The sequence below is a fragment of the Epinephelus fuscoguttatus genome, linkage group LG7 (assembly GCF_011397635.1).
Source record: "Epinephelus fuscoguttatus linkage group LG7, E.fuscoguttatus.final_Chr_v1".
Lineage (NCBI taxonomy): Eukaryota > Metazoa > Chordata > Actinopteri > Perciformes > Serranidae > Epinephelus > Epinephelus fuscoguttatus.
In genome coordinates this window covers 35,393,001-35,411,497 of record NC_064758.1, presented here as the reverse complement: position 1 = coordinate 35,411,497, position 18,497 = coordinate 35,393,001, and the positions used below count along the sequence as shown (strand labels likewise).

Genomic DNA, 18,497 nt, shown 5'->3' with positions numbered 1-18,497 from the left:
ATTTGTAACTGCAGCTCTGTTGGCTGATTAGAAAATGGAGAACTCATCACCCTCTATCAGTGACTTTTACATTTCTAACTGCAGAACGGATTAATTTTTAAAAAGTCTAGATCCATTAACCTTTATTAATGAGGAGAAGAAACAACAGCCAAAGGGATTTTTCACAACCAAATGTTGTTCTTATTAATGGGTTTATTATTACTAATCTATAGCATGAGTAAATATGCTTTTAACCATCAATATAGCCATTAGTGTCGACTTATCGCCCCTTGAAAAATTGATGACTTATTGTCTGTATTACATAAATTATTGTGTGGTTTTAAAGGATTTTGCTAAAAGTAAATACATGTACATATAGTAACAATGCATTGGAGCACTATTTGCTTTTATTTTATTTTTATTTTTACTTTATTTCATTTATTTTATTAATTTATTTTATTAACCCAACCACTACCACCCCCAGTGAGGACATTTTACTCGTTTGTTTTTTTGTTTTGTTTTGTTTTGTTTTAAATTCACTTTTCTTTCTCATTATTATCACTAATTATTCATAATTTTCTTTTCTTGTGGAGCTCAGTGTATGCAGGTGGTGATTACATGCAACACAACCAATACACAAGCAAACAGCATCACTCCATCATTACAAAAAACTGAAACAATAAAACAAATAAAAACAGCAGACAAAAACTAAAACAATGTACCTCACACAACACAGGGACAAATAGACCTACAATAGAAAATTCATATTTGTATAACAATATTTCAAACTAGCTCAGCCACAAGGAGTTGACCTTTTTTTTTTTTAGAATAAATAAATAAATAAAGCCAAAATATGACAAAATGCCACATATTTTTTCTCATCACCCCTTGACTTCAGTAAACTTTTCCTATCTATCTAAATAACCTTTGTTATTTCTATAATATCCCTCCAAAATAAACTGGTGTTTAAGGAAGCCCTTAAATCTACAGATGTTTAGAAAATTCTACTCCAGTTGCCCTATAAATGCCCTACATTTCATTTTTAGAACATTTTATTTGATAACTTTCTATACTTACAAAGATAGAAATATAAATTGGTGCCTGTTCTTAAATTTGTGGCTTTAAAATGTTCCCAAAAGAAAAAAACTAGGTTGATTTTATAAGTCATTCCCACAGTTCATCCCTCCAAAACCTCTTGTACCACATCTCAGAGCCAGATGCGAGTTCACTGTCTCCTGTCTGATTCCATCTGCACGCTGTACACATCCCATTGGCCAGCAGGCACCGGTAATGGTGGGCGATAACTCTGGTTGGCTGTTCCATCTGTCAGTCAAGCGCCCCGACGGCAGTGATTGGCTGACGGGCCCGGACCTAAGCAGCTGATTGGTTGACGCGTCTCCGCCTGGCTGCCTGGATGACAGGCGAGTGGTGCTGATGCTGTGACAATGGGAGTCATCCAGATAAGCATCATCTGGACCGAGTGTGCTTAAAACACAGCGGCAACACACGCGCTTCACTCACTGAAACGGGGACGGGAAAGCAGCTGGGTGAGAAACACAAGGAGGAAGCTCCAGCTGCTGCTCCGAGACGGTAAGTTTAATCCCGGAAAACAAACTGACGTGCCTGGGGCGTCCAGTTAGCTGCTCCTGACGTGGGGGGCTGGGGGACCGCTCTCAAGTACGTCGGTAGCAAGACTGTAAAGCCCGCTGGCTAGGTGAAGCAAGGTTAGCGGTCGTTTCCAGCGCAGGTCTGAGATGCTTTGCTTTCTGCCAAGTGGCACAGCGCTGAGCGGACAGTGCAGTTAATGCAGCGGTTATAGGAATGCAGCTGTGAGTCAACTCATCCCCTTGGTCGACTGCATTGCGGAGGGAGCATGCCTTGCAGAATAGCATATGTCTCCTATTACTCATACTGCTTTGTATATAAGTCTTCAATACACAAATACAGCCCTAAATAATTCAGCATGTCAGTGTGCTGTGTGTGCATGCAGAGATTTATTTCTTACACTTACAGTTTGATGCATTTGGTACAAAACTAAATATATATTTAGATGCCAAAGATAGCGTAAATATATGCTCCTGCCGTCACTGAAACGTTGACATATTGCATGGATTTGCACAGATTTGTAGTGAGGTGCTGAGCATGCTGGGATTTGAAGTTTGATCTAGTGTGTGTCTGTTGACAGTGAGTTAGTGCTCGCCTGCAAGTTTGCATATGTGCTTAAAGGGACAGTTCACCCCAAAATCAAAAATGTATATTCTTCCTCTTACCTGTAGTGCTCTTTATCAGTCTCGTTTGTTTTGGTGTGAGGTGCAGAGTGTTGGAGATATTGGCCGTAGAGATGTCTGCCTTCTCTCCAGTATAATGGAACTAGATGGCACTCAGCTTGTGGTGCTCAAAGTGCCAAAAATATACATTTGAAAAACTCAACAGCAATGTCTCTTTCCAGAAATCAATTACTCAAGATAATCCACAGACCTTGTTGTGAGCAGTTTCATGCAGGGACTGTTTTCCTTCTACCAAAGTACATCCAACAATTGTATCAAAAGGAAGCGTGCATTCACTGCTCACCTAGCACCACTGAGCCAGCTAATGTGACAGCTCAGCCAAGGAGGACGCCATTAATATTTACATTGCACTGTTACGAGCTTCTCATCCATGAGTAGCCTAGATGAACGCTTCCCTCTGTGCAGTGATATGGTTGGCAGGTATAGTGCGGTAGAAAGGATATAGCTGAGTTTTTCAGGCTAAGGAACCCTTAGCTCAAAAACAGATGGAGCAGGGATCTCCTTTTACATATATTGTTTAAAATTAAGTTGCACTTCAGATGATTCTCTGAATATTTTCCGGTCTCCTCTCATTTGCACTTGACTATAGCTGCTAGGTCAGCAGCAGTTGTAACATGACTAGGTGCATTAGCCTCACCCTGTGCACTCTCGGGGTGGACAGTTTTTCAGAGTCTCTTGTTTAAAACATTACAAACTGATCCATTGCAGCTCACAAGAATGTCTGTACACTTGGAATAATAATGATGATAATACAGCTAACTGGCCAGGATGTTTCAATAGTAAGTAAATGTTAGCTAATGTTAGCTTACTGCCATCAGACAGACGCTACAAAGTCACTGGCCCGGAAAAAAATCTACAAGAAATCCTTCATTCCTTCTGCAATATCCACCCTGAACAATCATAGACACTGTACTTGCACATACTTTTATCAATTGATGTTTTAACAGTCCTTTTTTTTCATATTTGTTTTGAAAGTGAAGTTTCTTAGAGATATTTTAGTTTTTGGAGAAAATTGCATTATATTATCATGCAGTAATGTGGCAGCCCCCCTGCAGTAACTTAGGACCCCATTGCAGTTGCAGACCCTCTGTTGAAGACCCCACATCTAGTTCCTTCATATTGGAGGGAAGGCTAACATCTCTACGGCTGGTAGGGTTGCAACAGTATGACATACAATAACTGTCTCAGAAAATAGACCCTTAAAGAAATGAAAACGGAAAGGGTTGTTGGTTGAACAAACGTTTCATTACTGTAACTGAAACTTTAAACCATTTTGTTAATGAAACAACATGTAAAAAGTCTCCTCTTAGAAAATAACTAAAATATAGGCGAGATTCAACGTTCATCAACTTTTATATCACGGTATACCTTTAAACCAGTATATCGCTGCAACCCTAACCCTAACTCTGCAACTCACACCAGAACAATCTAGTCTGATAAATGCACTACAGTTAAGAGGAAAAATATATATCTTTCATTTTGGATAAACGTTTCCTTTAAGTGCAGGACACATACAGTATGTTGTACTAGTGCGTTACAGCCATAGATACAGTATATATACTGTATGTATATATATATATGTATATATATATATATATATATGTGCTGACACTGGCAGTACGGGTATTTTTTGTTGCTGTAAAAATGGCTTCCCTCTGCTTTTAAGTCTAGTGATGGGAGCGTTCAGCCGCCAGAAGTTTTTCCAGGAGCTTGCTCATGGCTGCCTGCTGCCTACAGCTCAGCAGGGCCTGGAGCAAGTATGGCAGCTGCTGGTTATCTGCCTGCTGTGTCGGCTTCTCTGGATGTTGGGTGAGAGTCCAGTTACTTTGTGCCCACTCAGTGTTATTCACCCTTCATACAGCATCACTTGCATCATCATAACCACCATCTAATATTTCTTTATCTTGCCTCATCAGCCCTCCCTTCCTTTGTGAAACACCTGAGCACAGTGGCGGGAGGTTTCTACACTCTCTACCTGTTCTTCGAGCTTCACATGATATGGGTGGTCCTCCTCAGCCTTCTCTGCTACCTCTTCCTCTTCCTGTGCCGCCACTCCACCATCCGAGGCACCTTCCTCTCCATCACGGTGCTCATCTACCTGCTGCTGGGGTAAGAGAGTTAGCCTCTGATGCCTGACAGCTCAGCGGCGCACATCAAGCCTGTGTTTGAAGTGAACACTTTGCAAAGTCTGTGTTGCAATGAAGTGTAATTTGTGGCGAGAACTACATTAAAACTGAAGCTATTCTTGTCCAATTTTATCAGGGAGCTGCACATGATGGACACCACCAACTGGCACAAGATGAGAGGTGGGCTGAGGATGTTTTTTAGCAATGTTTCACACATTTCTAAAAGATGAAAACAATAAATGTGATCATTCTCGATTAACCTTTATGATAACGGTCTTGCTGCTGCTGTTTCTAGGTTCACAGATGGTGGTTGCCATGAAAGCCATCTCTCTGGCCTTCGATCTAGACAGAGGTGTCGTGACCAGTGTACCCTCACCCATTGAGTTCATGGGCTATATTTACTTTGTGGGCACAGTCATCTTTGGTCCTTGGATCAGCTTCAACAGCTACAAAGACGCTTTAGAGGGACGTAAGCTGGTGAGTGTGATACAGTATCTATGAGAGGTTGGGTGAGGGGTGAGGATTATTTAAAAGAGACGAGCCGCTATTTGTTCAAATCTTTGGTTCTCTCAGAGCTTTTCGTGGCTTTTAAAAGTGTCTGTTAGCTGGGTGAAGAGCCAGGTCTGCCTTGTTATTTCCAACTGTGTGGCGCCCTACCTCTTCCCTTACTTCATACCGGTCTATGGAGACAAGCTACTACGAGGGTGAGTTTAACAACGTAGAGATAAACAAATCAAAATCCCTGTTTATTCCCCGGCTTGGATTGCTTACGGCTTCATTTTTTTCCTGCTTTGTTTACAGCAAAAAGAGGAGGAAGATCAGGTAATTAACTGTCCACCTCAGTGATTCTGATACTCAATATTGCAGGCGTGCTCTACACCTATTTTTTATTCTTTAATGCATGCTTATTTTTTCTGTTCACCACTTATGCAACACCTTCACCTTCACGCATGTATCCACATCATTACCCCCTCCATAGGCGTAGATTTCAAGGGGGGATGCAGGGGCCAAATCCCCCTCAATATTAAGAACGTGCATTTGTCCCCCTGAATAAAAACATTAAAGCAGCAGAGGACTTTATTTTGATAAAATGAAAGACATTTACACCAGAAATTGAGCCAGAAATTGTGCAATTTGGTGCATAAAAATCACCAGAATGCAGTAAATTAAGTGTTGCACGCTGCATGGCATAATTTTGCCAAGTGGGACATGCTCCTGGATCAATATCGCCACTTGTGGTCCTGGACTAACATTGTGTTTAACCAATCACAGTGCTCTGACATCATCAGTGGATGATGGGCTAGTCAGAGCTAGGACCCTACAATGCCAGAGTGACGACACTGACTGATTGGCTCCTGTGGTATGCTGAAGTTAAGCCTCATGCGCCCTCTAGTGGGGCATGAGGGCATTACCTTTCCAACTAGAAAACCCATTCACTTACAGTATGTCTGATGCGCACTTGCTTGTAAGTTGATGAAAACAGCCTTGTTTTTACTTTTAGGCATCTTGGTCATATTAAGTCATGCTTATAATGTGTTTATTTCAAAATGTAGAGAGTAACATTATGGTAGACAACTTTTTTTTTGTACCTGTAAACGGGTCAACAATGCTCCTGTTATGGTAGATTATGGTAGATTATGCTTTTAGGTTTGCTTGACTTTGGAAACGCACAAGAATTCTTGGTCGGCAGCAATGCAGCAATACTGAAGTTCAGTCAGTTATTGGTCGGATATGCAACGCACTATCCCGCCACTAAAGGGCACGTGTAGGGTCCTAGTCAGTGCTAGTTTTCCAAATTGAAGTTAGTACAGTTAAACAAAGTCCGTAGGAACATTGAACAAAAAAACCTAAACCTAAGCTACTGCTAACTAGGATGGCTATGCTAATGAGTAAACTTGCCAATAGATGAGAATGTTAGCAAGTTAGCTTGCTAAGTAGGAAGGCTATGCTAACAAGTAAGCTGTTCAGTAACAAAGAGTAAGGATAGGTTGATCCTGGATAGGATACCATCATCATCATCACACCGATTCTGGATAATTTGTTTATGTTGACATCAACACGTCAATGATGGTCCTGGATCAACATAAGCACTGCAATCTTGCAAAAAAAAGTTTGAATAGGCTATTAAAAAGGCGGGAAAATGTGTCCTTTGCAAGTCTTTGCAACTGCAAAATGACATTATTCTTACTCTTAATGTTAGTGAACAATATTTTAGCCTATTGGCAAGTTTACTCATTAGTATAGCCTACCTCGTTAGCAAGCTAACTCAATATAGAAAACTGTCTTCGCTCTGAAGAAGCACAAGGAGCAGCATGTCAGATGTCAGAGGGCTATGATTGGTTGATTGCAGTGTTGGTCCGGTGGCATGTCGTACTTGGCAAAATCATGGAACCCCAAACCCCTGTTTCATGTCTGTCCCCCAGTGTTGAAATGAAACCTACAACCTAGACCTCCTCTCTGTGCAGCCACATTTGCACCAGGACACCCACCTCACCCTCTCATTCACCACAACTGTTTCACCATCTTGAAAAGCATGATGAGACCTAGATCATCACACGGCAAATCAATAAAACACTTATATGAGTTTAATTACTAACATTAACTGCTACACCTTCTCCCTTTTATTCTGCTACTTCTCAGAGGTACAACGGCAAAGTATGTACTTTAGTGTTGTGCTATGATTCATTCGATTCGATTTAACCCGAGACTGGAATGTAAAGTCTGTCTGTGTCTTCCTCTTCTCTTAATGTCAATGCATTAGGTGGCTACTGGCATACGAAAACACGATGTCTTTTCACTTCAGCAATTATTTTGTTGGTTATTTGAGCGAGACTACAACTACTCTGGCTGGAGCAGGCTTCACCGAAGAGAAGGAAAACCTCAAATGGTGAGAACTGCATGTTCAGTTTTAAGGCTACAGTCGGTATCTATTATGAAAATAACCTTTTGTCATACTTGCTGAAACTGTCACTGCAGCTGCACAGCACAACGTGACAGATAGTGTGGAAAAAATTAGGATTTGTATTCATAAACATTCTGAGAATACTGTCAGGGAGCTCCAAACTAAGTCTAAAAATTTATAGCAGGGAGTCCTTGCTTAGGAGTGATTTCGGAATATTCTCTGAGCAGGAAGGGACAGAGACTTTTACCTTGGTGAGGAGGTGCGGTTGACCCTGTTGCTAGGTGTGACATTGTCTTTAAAAAGATGTGATTGGTTGTCATTTTGTGAGCCTGCAAAGTGTGGACACCCGGTGGAGATGAAATGAACTGCACCACAATATGACACAGTAGTAGTGTTGTCATTGTTAGTGTGATCACTCTGCTGATGGAAGGCTGAGACAGGCCCAAATCATCACTGCTGCACTGTTGCATTTTTTTTCCAGTTGCCAAATATCTCAGTGTTGTGATCACTTACATTTCTGGCGTTATAGCGTTGGGTGAGAGATGTGAGCGCATCTCTAATGAGATCGACCACAAACATTATCCCTGCATGATCTAATCTGTGGCGTTTCATTAACTCACTGTCATTCAGCATTTGGAGAATATTTCTCCTGCCTTTTTGTCTTTTCACCATTTTCTCCTCTGCTTCAGAAACTCTTAAGCACCTGTAAAGTCCTCCTCTATACTCCTAACAGGGTTTTTTTTTTATCCTAAATAACTTGCACCTTACCTGGATCTAGTCTTAACCGTAAAGGGATAATTCTAGAGTACATGGTCAGTAAGTCAGACCCCCAAAATTTGACTGTAGTGCCAATTTGAAGGGACCATTTTTAAAAGTGATTTTTTTCTTGAAGGTATATGTCCCAAGTGTTGGAAAAAGCATGATAACACTGCAGCAATGAATGGAATTTTGTCCTTGACCTCTAACGCTGCAATAGGGCAAATTCTGATTGCCTCTGCAGTCTGCAGGGTGCTTTATATGTCAATAATTAAAACAGACAACACATGAAAACAATGATTTTCAAAAGAACTGATAAAAACACAAGTATCTAAATACTGAGGAGATTAAAGACAGTCTAAATGAATGTAAAACTCAAGTAAAATCAGGAAAGGCTCCCCAATAAAAGTATGTTTTGAAAAGGGGCATAAAAGAGATCAGTGACTCAGCCCTATATCTGTCTCCATGTTGATCTGATGTGCATCATAAAGGCACAAAAAGAGCTTTGAAATTACGTATTACATGAATAGCCTAACAACAATAACAGCAGTCCTTATCAGAATAACTGAAAAGCTTCAGCCTCAGGTTATTCTCGTGCTTCTAATGGCATTTGCTAGAATCTACCATGGTGTAAGGAAAACAACCAGTCAGAGCCGAGGAGTCTCTTTTTTGGTAATGATTTTTTAAATTAATTTTCTCATTTAACAGTACCTAGCAGAGTACAGAGGTAAAAATTTAATAAAACACTGATAGGAAGTAAAAAATATGAAGTAAGTTAATTAAAAAAAAGTAATAATAATAATGATGAAATATAAACAAAAAGCAAACCAAAGAGCAACAAACAGTTTTGACTTATTTTTGTTTTGTTTTTGAACGTAAAAATTAGAGTGAGAGCTGAATGTTTGAACAGCCTATGGACATGAGCAGTGGCGTGGGACCAGGTGGAAAGTGTCTCAGGTTTTACACCATTAACTTTGGCTGTAGATTTTTCTAGAAGACAAATATCATATAACATTACAGCCCAGACTCTGCTCACAACAGGGCTTGGTTTGAGCCAGCTTTTAAGAATTGTCTTCTTTGCAGCTGTCGAAGCAGCATGATTATTTGTTTTGCTACAGATGGCAATGTAATGTTTGGGTTATAACCAAAAAACCAGAAAGCAAAGTTCTCAGAAGAGGAGAAGACATTATTCCATATCCTAGGCCAGTCCAGGTCAGATCTAAGGTTGTTCAGATCTCTGTCCCATACCAATGTAACACATAGGTGGTTAAGATTATGTGTCAACAATTTATAATACAATGAGGATACAAGCCCGGACAATTGAGCCAAGTACATAAATTTTACAAGGAGATGGGAAACTTTGGGAGAGTCCCATGGTACTCCATATTTTTTTAAGGCGGTATGAAGTCAGAGGTAGAAGAACCACGAGGAGCCAGGGAGAGAGTACGACTTTGTGAGGTCTTGAAAGGAGTGTAGATCGAGGAGTCTCTAACACAGCTGTCAATCATGTCAGTCACTGCTCATGAACTGTGGCCAAACTGTAAAACTAGTCAGCACTGATCAAATATGAATCAGGATTCTGTTACTGCATCAGCTGTTTCTTACCTCAGATGTTTTCAGAAACATATTTTAGTGCTGCTCCGGCTGGTGAGTGTTGCCTTGTGTTTGCATGACTATTTTCAACATGGCAGCCGGGTCACAATCTAAGGGTGCGTTCCAAATCGCATACTTTGTCTTTTTACTTTTAGTATGTACTGCAGCTGCTCTTAAAAAGTATGTACTGTTGCATGCAGTATGACACAGTCGGGACATACTACTTTCTCATAACGTTAGGCCTTGAACTTTGTCCCTCTTGCTTTTACATCCGTTACCTTGGAGATAGAACAATTATTGAGTTCACCCGGAGAGCTCTGCTGTTGTGATTTGCAATGTATGTAGTTTAACTTTAAAGTTCTACCTGCACAGATTGTAGATTCTAACATCTTGTACTTGCGACAGTGAAAGTATATCCACAGTTCTCTGTCGTTGTCATTTTCATAGTCATGTCCTTTTGTTGTTTGTGATACTTAAGATTATTTTGTTTACTTAAACAGTCAATATTCCTATTATTACTATTCGACTGGTTATCAGTCACCTGAATGCGCCTTCATCCATCATTGTGACTTCTGACAGCTGTCAATCAGCTTGTTTGTGGCTCAGTCAATGTGACGTATCGTCGGTTGCACAGAGGACTGTGGGTCAGAATAGCCAGAAAAGCATGCCGGCTTGCATACTGCAAAATCGGACCAGACGTAGTAGAACATCCTGGTATTTTTGGCATACTGCGTTAGGACATAGTAAATCATTTTCTGGCGTGCTATATAGTATGGTAGTAAGAGTATTGAAATACGCACTTAGGCAATAGGCAATGCAGTAACAGAATCCTTGTTCAGCGCTGCCTCGTTTGACAGTTTGACCACAGTTCACAAGCAGTAATTGACATGATTGTTAGAGACTCCTCGGCTCTGATTGGTTGTTTTCGTTGAGACTTGGTGGATTCTTGCAAATGCCATTACAAGCACTACAAAGACGCAGAGTAACATGTTTTTTTACACAGATTATCTGTCTTGTGTAATATTGTGTGCATAGTTTCAGCAAATATGTTATTTTATTTATATACATGTTACCAACTACAGCTGTAACATAAAGTGTGTTTCTCTTTATTCACATTTTTAAGCAGCCCCCTCTTCTCTTTTGTAGGGACATGACTGTATCCAAGCCACTGAATATAGAGTTTCCCCGGTCGATGGTGGAGGTGGTAACATCATGGAATCTGCCCATGTCTCGCTTCCTGCACACCTGTGAGTTATAATGTTAACAGTGATTGCTTGATGGCAGCAGCTGTTCTTTGCTGTTTCTTCTCATTATGAACGCCGTGGTAATGGCTCATTCAAACAGACACTCTAAAGCAAGCTGATGCTCTCATCTCACAGATGTTTTTAAGAGTGCTCTCAAATTTGGGACGTTCTCCGCCATCATGGTGACGTATACAGCAAGCGCCCTGCTGCATGTGAGTACCATGTGGACGTCTTACATAAGCGATTATAGCTCATATACTGTGTACTGTTGTGTGTTTGTTTCAACAAGTGGATTGTTTAGACTATAACTGTTGTGTCTGGCAGGGTTTGAGCTTTCATCTGGGTGCAGTACTCATATCTCTTGGGTTCATCACGTACATTGAGCACGGTGAGCGCCTGCCTAATGTCGTCTCTTTTCCACATTAGAACCTTTCCATTTAAAAAAGGTGCTTAGCTTTGCAGTTAATGGTTAATTGCGCCCGCTATTACACACTGCTTCTGTTCACTGCAGTGCTTGTAATTTACCTCTTATGGCTGGAAAAAAAGAGCTCTTCCTCTGGCTTTATTTTAATGCTTTGGCCTTGTTTTGTGTTTCAGTGTTGCGGAAGAGGCTTGCAGACATTTTTAATGCCTGTATACTGTCAAGGAAATGTCAGCCAAACTGCACTCACCGGAACAAAAAGGTAATGCTCACCTTTAGCCTCCTTTTCAGAGAGGAGGTCCTTTGTTAACAGTCATTTAAGATTAGCTGCGGGCTCATCAGTGGGTTTTATTTGAATAATTTATTAGACATTTTTCACAAAATATTCTTATTTTCTTTCCTGCTGAGTATTTGGTGAGAAGATAAATACCACTTTCATGTCTCTAAAATATGTACACTACTGTAAATATGAATCTATAGCCAGAATACTGTTAGCTTAATGTAGCGTGAAGAGTGTAAGGAGGGGGAAACAGCTAGCAGTCAGTTATATCAGTTTAAGTGTATGCTATATTTAGAATATTTTCACAGCTTTACCTTAATGTCAGACAGTGATTTCCAAAGGGAAAATGAAGTCGTTATGTCACTCTCTTCACCGCCAGACTCCATTGAGAAAAACAGTGATTTTACATCGCTGATCACAGGAGCTGCTGGTCTACTGCTGCCTTGAACAGTTATTTTATTTGTGTTATTGTGTGACTTTGGCATTTAAAAGATTTAGTTCAGATTCCCAAAAGTCACACAATACCACAAACTAACTAACTGACTGAAGCAGAGGTAGACCAGCAGCTCCCAGGTTCAGTGAGCTAAAATTACTGTTTTTGTCAGTGGAGTCTGGTGGCTTTGACGAGAGCATAGACGGAGAACTGAAGCTGTTGACAGCTTTCCCGTCAGAATGGGCTGTCTGACAGAGAGGTAAAGCAGTAGAAAATACTCTCAATATACCATACACTTAAAATTATATTGTTTTTATCCTTTATCCTTTTAATGCTCTGTTCCGTTTACCTCTGAAGTCAGAAGTCGAAGCTGAGACTGACGTCACACCCGAGTTGGCTGCCTCCCAGTATAACAAGCCGGAAAACAAAGATGTTGTTAGCAATACCAGCTCTAGCCAGCTTAGCCATTGTTAGCAGTACCAGTTGATAACACATTATGCTTTTGTGCATATAAATGTCCACAATGCACATCCACAGACAGAAATTGGACAGGACTTACCACTCCTTTAATAAGACAGAAGACAGAAGTGTACAGTTTATTACTACTAGCAGCCATCTTGAATTTTAAGGTCAGGGTTTATGAGGTTCTTCCGACATTCCGAGATGGATATCAGACTTCAGGGGGGCGTTTCAGTTGAAATTTCTGACAAGGGAGTCGGAAATTCCGGTTTCCTAGTGCAAATGGAACGCACCATTATTATGTGCTGGACTGTTTCTTGGCTGGGCACAGTTACACTCACTTTTTTTTTAACCTTTAAAGTAGACAAAGCCAGGTCAGCCGTTTCCCTCTACTTCCAGTCTTTATTCTAAGGTATGCTAAGAATTTCCTGGTTCTGACTTCATGTTTAGAGAAGAGACAAAAGCCAGTAAAATGTCAAACTATTCCTTTAAGAGAGAAACATAATGCAGCTCCAAATGTAACCTCACAGTGTTTTTACAGTTGCATATTTTTCCATTCATTTGTAGGATGTTTATTATTTTCATTCTTATTTCTGTTTAGTTACAGTTAATTTTTTAAATGTTTTTATTTTTACTACATGTACAATACATGCTTCATGCTGCACAAATAGAAATCTCTGCACCAACCACAGGCCTGTGGTGTTATGTCCATGTTTAATACATATCATGGTTTTGTTCCAACTAATTTATCTGTGCAAATGGTCATTGCACTGCCATCGTTGGCACTTCCTCTCAGAGCAGGAGGTGCTCAAAGGGGGCACTACCTAGTAGATCTTCTGGCCTAGTTAACATTCAGAAAAAAATGTGGTCTCTATTTTTACTCTGCATATATTTATGAATTAAAAAATATGAAGCCCTTTATAATTTTAATTTCCCTTTGATTTAGTAACGAGAAAGAATAATGATAAAGTTCATCAGCAGGCACAGAGACTCTCATTAGACAACATGAAAAATACTCTAATCATTACATTGATATATGTCTCACCAAAGTCGTGTGTACGTGAGGTTTTAATGTTAGGAAAAAAAACAACTGCGGCACTTAAAATACAGCAGCCCCCGTGGTCTGCCATGCGCTGCTAGTTGATGTATTTTGGGAATTTACTGGCATAGTGCCCGGCAAAGATCCCTTATGTTATATTGGTTACACACATCAAGAGCAGCCGGGAGGGGGAATAATGATTTATGCCCAGGAGAAGCAGCCTGCAACATATTGCTGATCGCAATGATATGTCAGCGTCCCTGAAAATGTGGTTTCAGATTATAAGTATTTCTCCCTAAGTTTAAATATCGACCAGCAACAAACAAAGTTAATGCTTGGTAGAGGAAGTTTAAGAGTTCAACATTCAAACACTTAGCTAATCTACTTCATCAAGACATCAAGAAAAACTATTGATATGTCCGTTATTCTAACTCTGTGTCCCTGTGCAGGAGCTATGGGTGTATGTGATTAACATAGCATTCAGTGCACTGGCAATACTCCACCTGACGTACCTGGGCTCTGTGTTCAACTCCAGTGTGGACTACATGGAGGAGGATGAGGTGAGGTCACAGATGTGTAGATGGATATATGTGACTATATTTATCCGCTCTGTACTCATAAAATGTACAGCACACTATGTGACATACGAACATGTGAAGTGCTGTGTAGGAATGTAACCATAGTTGCAGTATTTATAGTCTAACCTGCTGGGGACGTAGTTTTGATATCCATGAAATGATAGCCCGCTCCCTCACCCCTCCCTTCTCTCCGTATCTCATCCTTTTTATCTGAGCTGCAGTTGTCAAGCCCTCATGTTGTGACAGCAGTTACCGATGTCTCACTGTGAGTCGCAATCAATACCTGTCAGCATGGTGGAGATCGGCTGCTCCTTTCTGTGGACACATGATAGAGCCCATTATCTAGGTTTCAGCGTCGACTGCGGCAGATGTCCTCCAGATGTGGTTTCCCCCCTCACCTCAAGTGTTTTACAATCATAGTTTTTAGGTTTGAAGGATGAGGCTGGTGATATTCTATGTGCTATATTCCTGTTTTCAACAAACAAATCCCTTGAAAAGACAAACAGTACCTTAGTGTACGGAGGCCCACAGGGGACTTTATTAAAGTGATAATGTAAACTTGAAAATGAAAATGTAATTCCCAAATAGCAATTTAATTTTCCGCATATGTAAATGAAATACAATAATCTATTTTGCATTTTCACATATTCATGTAGGCATTTTACGAGCCCAGGCTATCATTTGATAAGATCACTGAACTCAACAGTCCCTATTTGGGACAGGCCTTTAATGCCTTTTACACAAAACTGTTGCTCAGCAAGTATGGGAAATAGAGTCAGATTGTTTATTTGAACCAGTATGAATATTGTATAAAAATCAGTCTTTGAATAAGATATGAATTGTGTTACGTCGTGACACTTGTTTCATGACACTCGAGGATTACAGCATCTGGCACACTGACACAACATCACTTTATCCTGTTAAAACAATACTCACAACTCGGATTAATTTTTATGAAAAACACTTCTGATTCTTTTGAACTAACGACCCTTGCAGACTAAAGGAATATAAGTAACTTGACAGGTAATCAAGGAATAGACACATATTCTGACTTTGTGGCAGCTTCAGAGTGAAGGCGTCACCACTTGTTCCTTCGTCATGCTGGCAGTTTTGAATGAATTACAGTCTTCTCTGGTGCTCATGGTTTCAGTAAAATGAAATGAACTGAGCTAAGGATGTGTAGCATCTCCAATATTGACAAACGTTTAAACATTTATTCTTGTATGTGTGCTATAAACAGCTAACTAATGTTAGCCTAAGTGGTCCGATTGTGTAATCCGGGTTTTATACATCCAAAGAATTTCTATAAAAATGAACTTCTTGGCAACCAGACCGGGCTTCTAATTGAGACAGGCATTTATTTGTCAAAATGTGTAGCAACACAAGGCTAGTAAAAAAAAAAAAGACTGGGCATTAATTTGGGACTAGGCTTTTAATTGAGGTATTATTGTAGAAATTAAACAACTGAATGACTGAATTTTTCAAAGTTGTATTCTGCTGTGCAGTGGACAAAATTCAAATGTTATTTAATTAAAATCCAGTCTAAACAATCTAATCTGATTTTCCATTCATGCTAACAATATTTAAGTCAAAATGGAAACGAAAATGAAAATGACATCCAACATTTTATTTTCAGAGGCTTAACCTGCTGAACAGTGGACAATGTTTTGAATGTTATATCAAATTAAAAAATTTAAATGCAACATGAAGAAGGGGTGGGCGAACCCCTAACCACACAGTCGGTAATAATTTCGCTTTCAGCCATGCTTTTTGTTGCCATGGGTAACAGTATGATGTCAGTATGTCAAGTTGAAATATCAAGAGCATCACGATATTAGTTCTTCATATGATATTAAAAAAAATAACGATATTATGAGATGATATGGCACACCCCTAATATGAACAATGTAGTCCAATTGTCCATTTATGCAAGCATTATTTAGGGCACAATTTAAAATGCAGTTTTCTTGGCTTTTAAAAATAGAAATGAAAACGTAATCTGAAATTTCATTTTAAAGACTAATGTGAAAATGGAAATTGGATTATTGCTTCTTCATTTGGATCTTTTCTCAGATAACATAGATATATGGAAAATTAAAATGCTATTGTGGAATTACATTTTCATTTTGAAGTTTACATTATTATTTTAATAAAGTCCCCAATGGGCTCCCATATTAGCTCATCTCAAAACATTCTGACTTCCCGCAGCCTGTTTGTGACTCTCAGACAATCCACTCTCTATGCTCACATTTTAAAAAAAGGCTGACTGATTTTCTAAAACATGAGAGCACTGTAGGTTTTAGCAGATTTATCGGGAACTATTTTCAGCAGCGTATTAATACACATGTCGTGCTCCAGTGAGTATATACGGCGCCAGGACGGCGTACGTGGGATTGACTCAAAATAAACTACAGTGCCCAGGTTCATTGCAATGAAGGAAGATGTCATCCAGCCAAACAGTGACTTACTGATGCATTTTGGACAGCAGGGGAGGTTTATGACACAGATAGATATCAGGCTGCAGCTACAGAGGCAACACTTGTTAGAAGAGTCACTTACTTGATGGTTTTGGTCTTTTCATGGGATTTGTTGGCAAAGAAGATAACCAGACGTATCCTTTATAACAGAGCGTCTCTTGAGCATGTGTAAGACAACAAAGAGTTTACTTCTGAATGAAAAGAGCACAGGCTATGGTTATGACAAGGCAGCAATTATAATGTAAAATGATTTCCCCCTTTTGTGAATTTTAGATAAAGAAAATGAATCTATGAACTGATTTTTGTGGTGAAATTTCCTAATGGTGTTTGTATTTTGTTTTGTGTTATTTTGATAATTTTATTTAAATTGAATTATTTGATTTGCTTAGAGAAGGTCTTATTAGTATTTGTGAACATTTGAAAAACTCTTTCACTCTTCAGTATTAAAAATAAAAGTTTAGAATCAGGGTATTTCACGTGTTACTGTAAAGGAAAACACTTCTCTATAAATTTCATATTAGATTAAATGATAAAGTATATTAAATATGTATCCTTAAGTAAAGTTTTTATCACACTGCTGCTTTAAATGATGCATTTACATGTATGTGACTGACTCTGATGGAAGAATCAAACGAGCGTCTATCAGATTGTCTTCACGTTCTGTCTTTATCTTTCTTAAATCTAGAACGTCAAAGGATTTGCTTCTTGACTAAGACTTAGTGTTTTAGATTAGAGCCTGAATGTTTGTTCATGCCTGAGAACAAGTGCTCAGTCTCTTCAGACGTACTCAATCCACTCAATCTGACAAGTACGGTATTTTAAATATTACGCTGATATTTGCTTTAAGCCGACTTTTCTCCCTGTAAATGTGAAGGCACTGACACACCTGTGATATTTTTATAAAAATTTTACATCAAATCTGGACTGCCGTCTGTTTAATTGCATGTCTGAGAAGATGGGAAATGTTAGATCAGGGGTCTTCAAAGGCCCCTCGTCTCAAAGAGAGACGGAGCAGGAGGCCCCTACTATACATATATACACTGATCAGCCAAAACATTAAAACCACTGACAGGTGAAGTGAATAACATCGATCATTTCATTACAATGCAATGTTCTGCTTGGAAGCATTTGGTCCTGGCATTCATGTGAATGCCTCTTTACGCACTCCCCCTACCTTGACATTGTTATAGACCAAGTACCCCCACTGACTGCAACAGTACCCCCAGTGGCAGTAGCCCCTCCGCAAGGCAGTGCACCATGCCGCAGTGCAGAAATTGCTCAGGAATGGTCCAAGGAATGTGACAAAGAGCTTAAGGCAACAACCTAGCTTTCAAATTGCCCAGATCCCAACGTGATAATGCAACTGTGGGACAAACCAGAACCCAGAGGTCCTTTGTGCGGGCCTCAATGAGTCAGAGCCAAGTCCAATCTATGGTGGAGCCTTTCTCCACCGTAGACTCTCCACGTCCTATTGTCTGGCACCAGGGCATTGTCGACGGATCCTTTTAGTCCTGTGGGTTGTGAGGAAAGGTACCGGCATGCCCAATCAATGTTCACTCGGATTAGGATCTGGGGATGTTGGAGGCCAGGTTGACGCCTTGAGCTTAGTCACGTCTGCCGAGCCATTCCTAAGCACTTTCTTGTGGTGTGGCATGGTGCACTGTCCTGCCTGGGGGCGCACTTCCATCAGGGAGTGCAGTTGCCAGTAAGGGGGGTGTACTTGGTCTGTAATGTCGTTTTGGTGGGTGTAGCATGTCAAGTGGCATCAAGAGGATTGCACTGTAACTAAACGATCAATGTTATTCACTTCACCAGCCAGTGGTTTTAATGGTTTGGCTGATGGGTGTATAATTGAGTTGTATATCATGGGCCTTCGTTAAAGGGATAGTTTTGATTTGTTGAAGTGGCGTTGTGTAGGGTAC

The 18,497-nt window shown here is 39.9% G+C and overlaps 1 protein-coding gene across 1 annotated transcript; it reads left to right on the top strand.

Annotated features, from left to right (window-relative positions):
- Window positions 1–1,414: 1,414 nt before the first annotated feature.
- On the top strand, window positions 1,415–17,284 carry LOC125891611 (protein-serine O-palmitoleoyltransferase porcupine-like). Its single transcript, XM_049580990.1, has 15 exons — window positions 1,415–1,569; window positions 3,934–4,076; window positions 4,184–4,376; window positions 4,530–4,573; window positions 4,689–4,870; window positions 4,967–5,097; window positions 5,195–5,215; window positions 7,034–7,048; window positions 7,155–7,280; window positions 10,791–10,891; window positions 11,024–11,100; window positions 11,213–11,276; window positions 11,486–11,571; window positions 13,970–14,080; window positions 17,261–17,284. Exons 2-15 carry the CDS (start codon window positions 3,941–3,943, stop codon window positions 17,282–17,284), a joined length of 1,311 nt encoding a protein of 436 aa, XP_049436947.1. The 5' UTR covers window positions 1,415–1,569; window positions 3,934–3,940.
- The last annotated feature ends 1,213 nt before the right edge of the window (window positions 17,285–18,497 follow it).

Coding starts and splice junctions, on each gene's coding strand:
- LOC125891611 (XM_049580990.1), top strand. CDS start 3,941: ATGGGAGCGTTCAGCCGCCAGAAGTTTTTCCAGGAGCTTGCTCATGGC. Junction 11,277..11,485: donor CATCACGTACATTGAGCACG/GTGAGCGCCTGC, acceptor TTTGTGTTTCAG/TGTTGCGGAAGAGGCTTGCA. Junction 14,081..17,260: donor ACTACATGGAGGAGGATGAG/GTGAGGTCACAG, acceptor TCTTAAATCTAG/AACGTCAAAGGATTTGCTTC.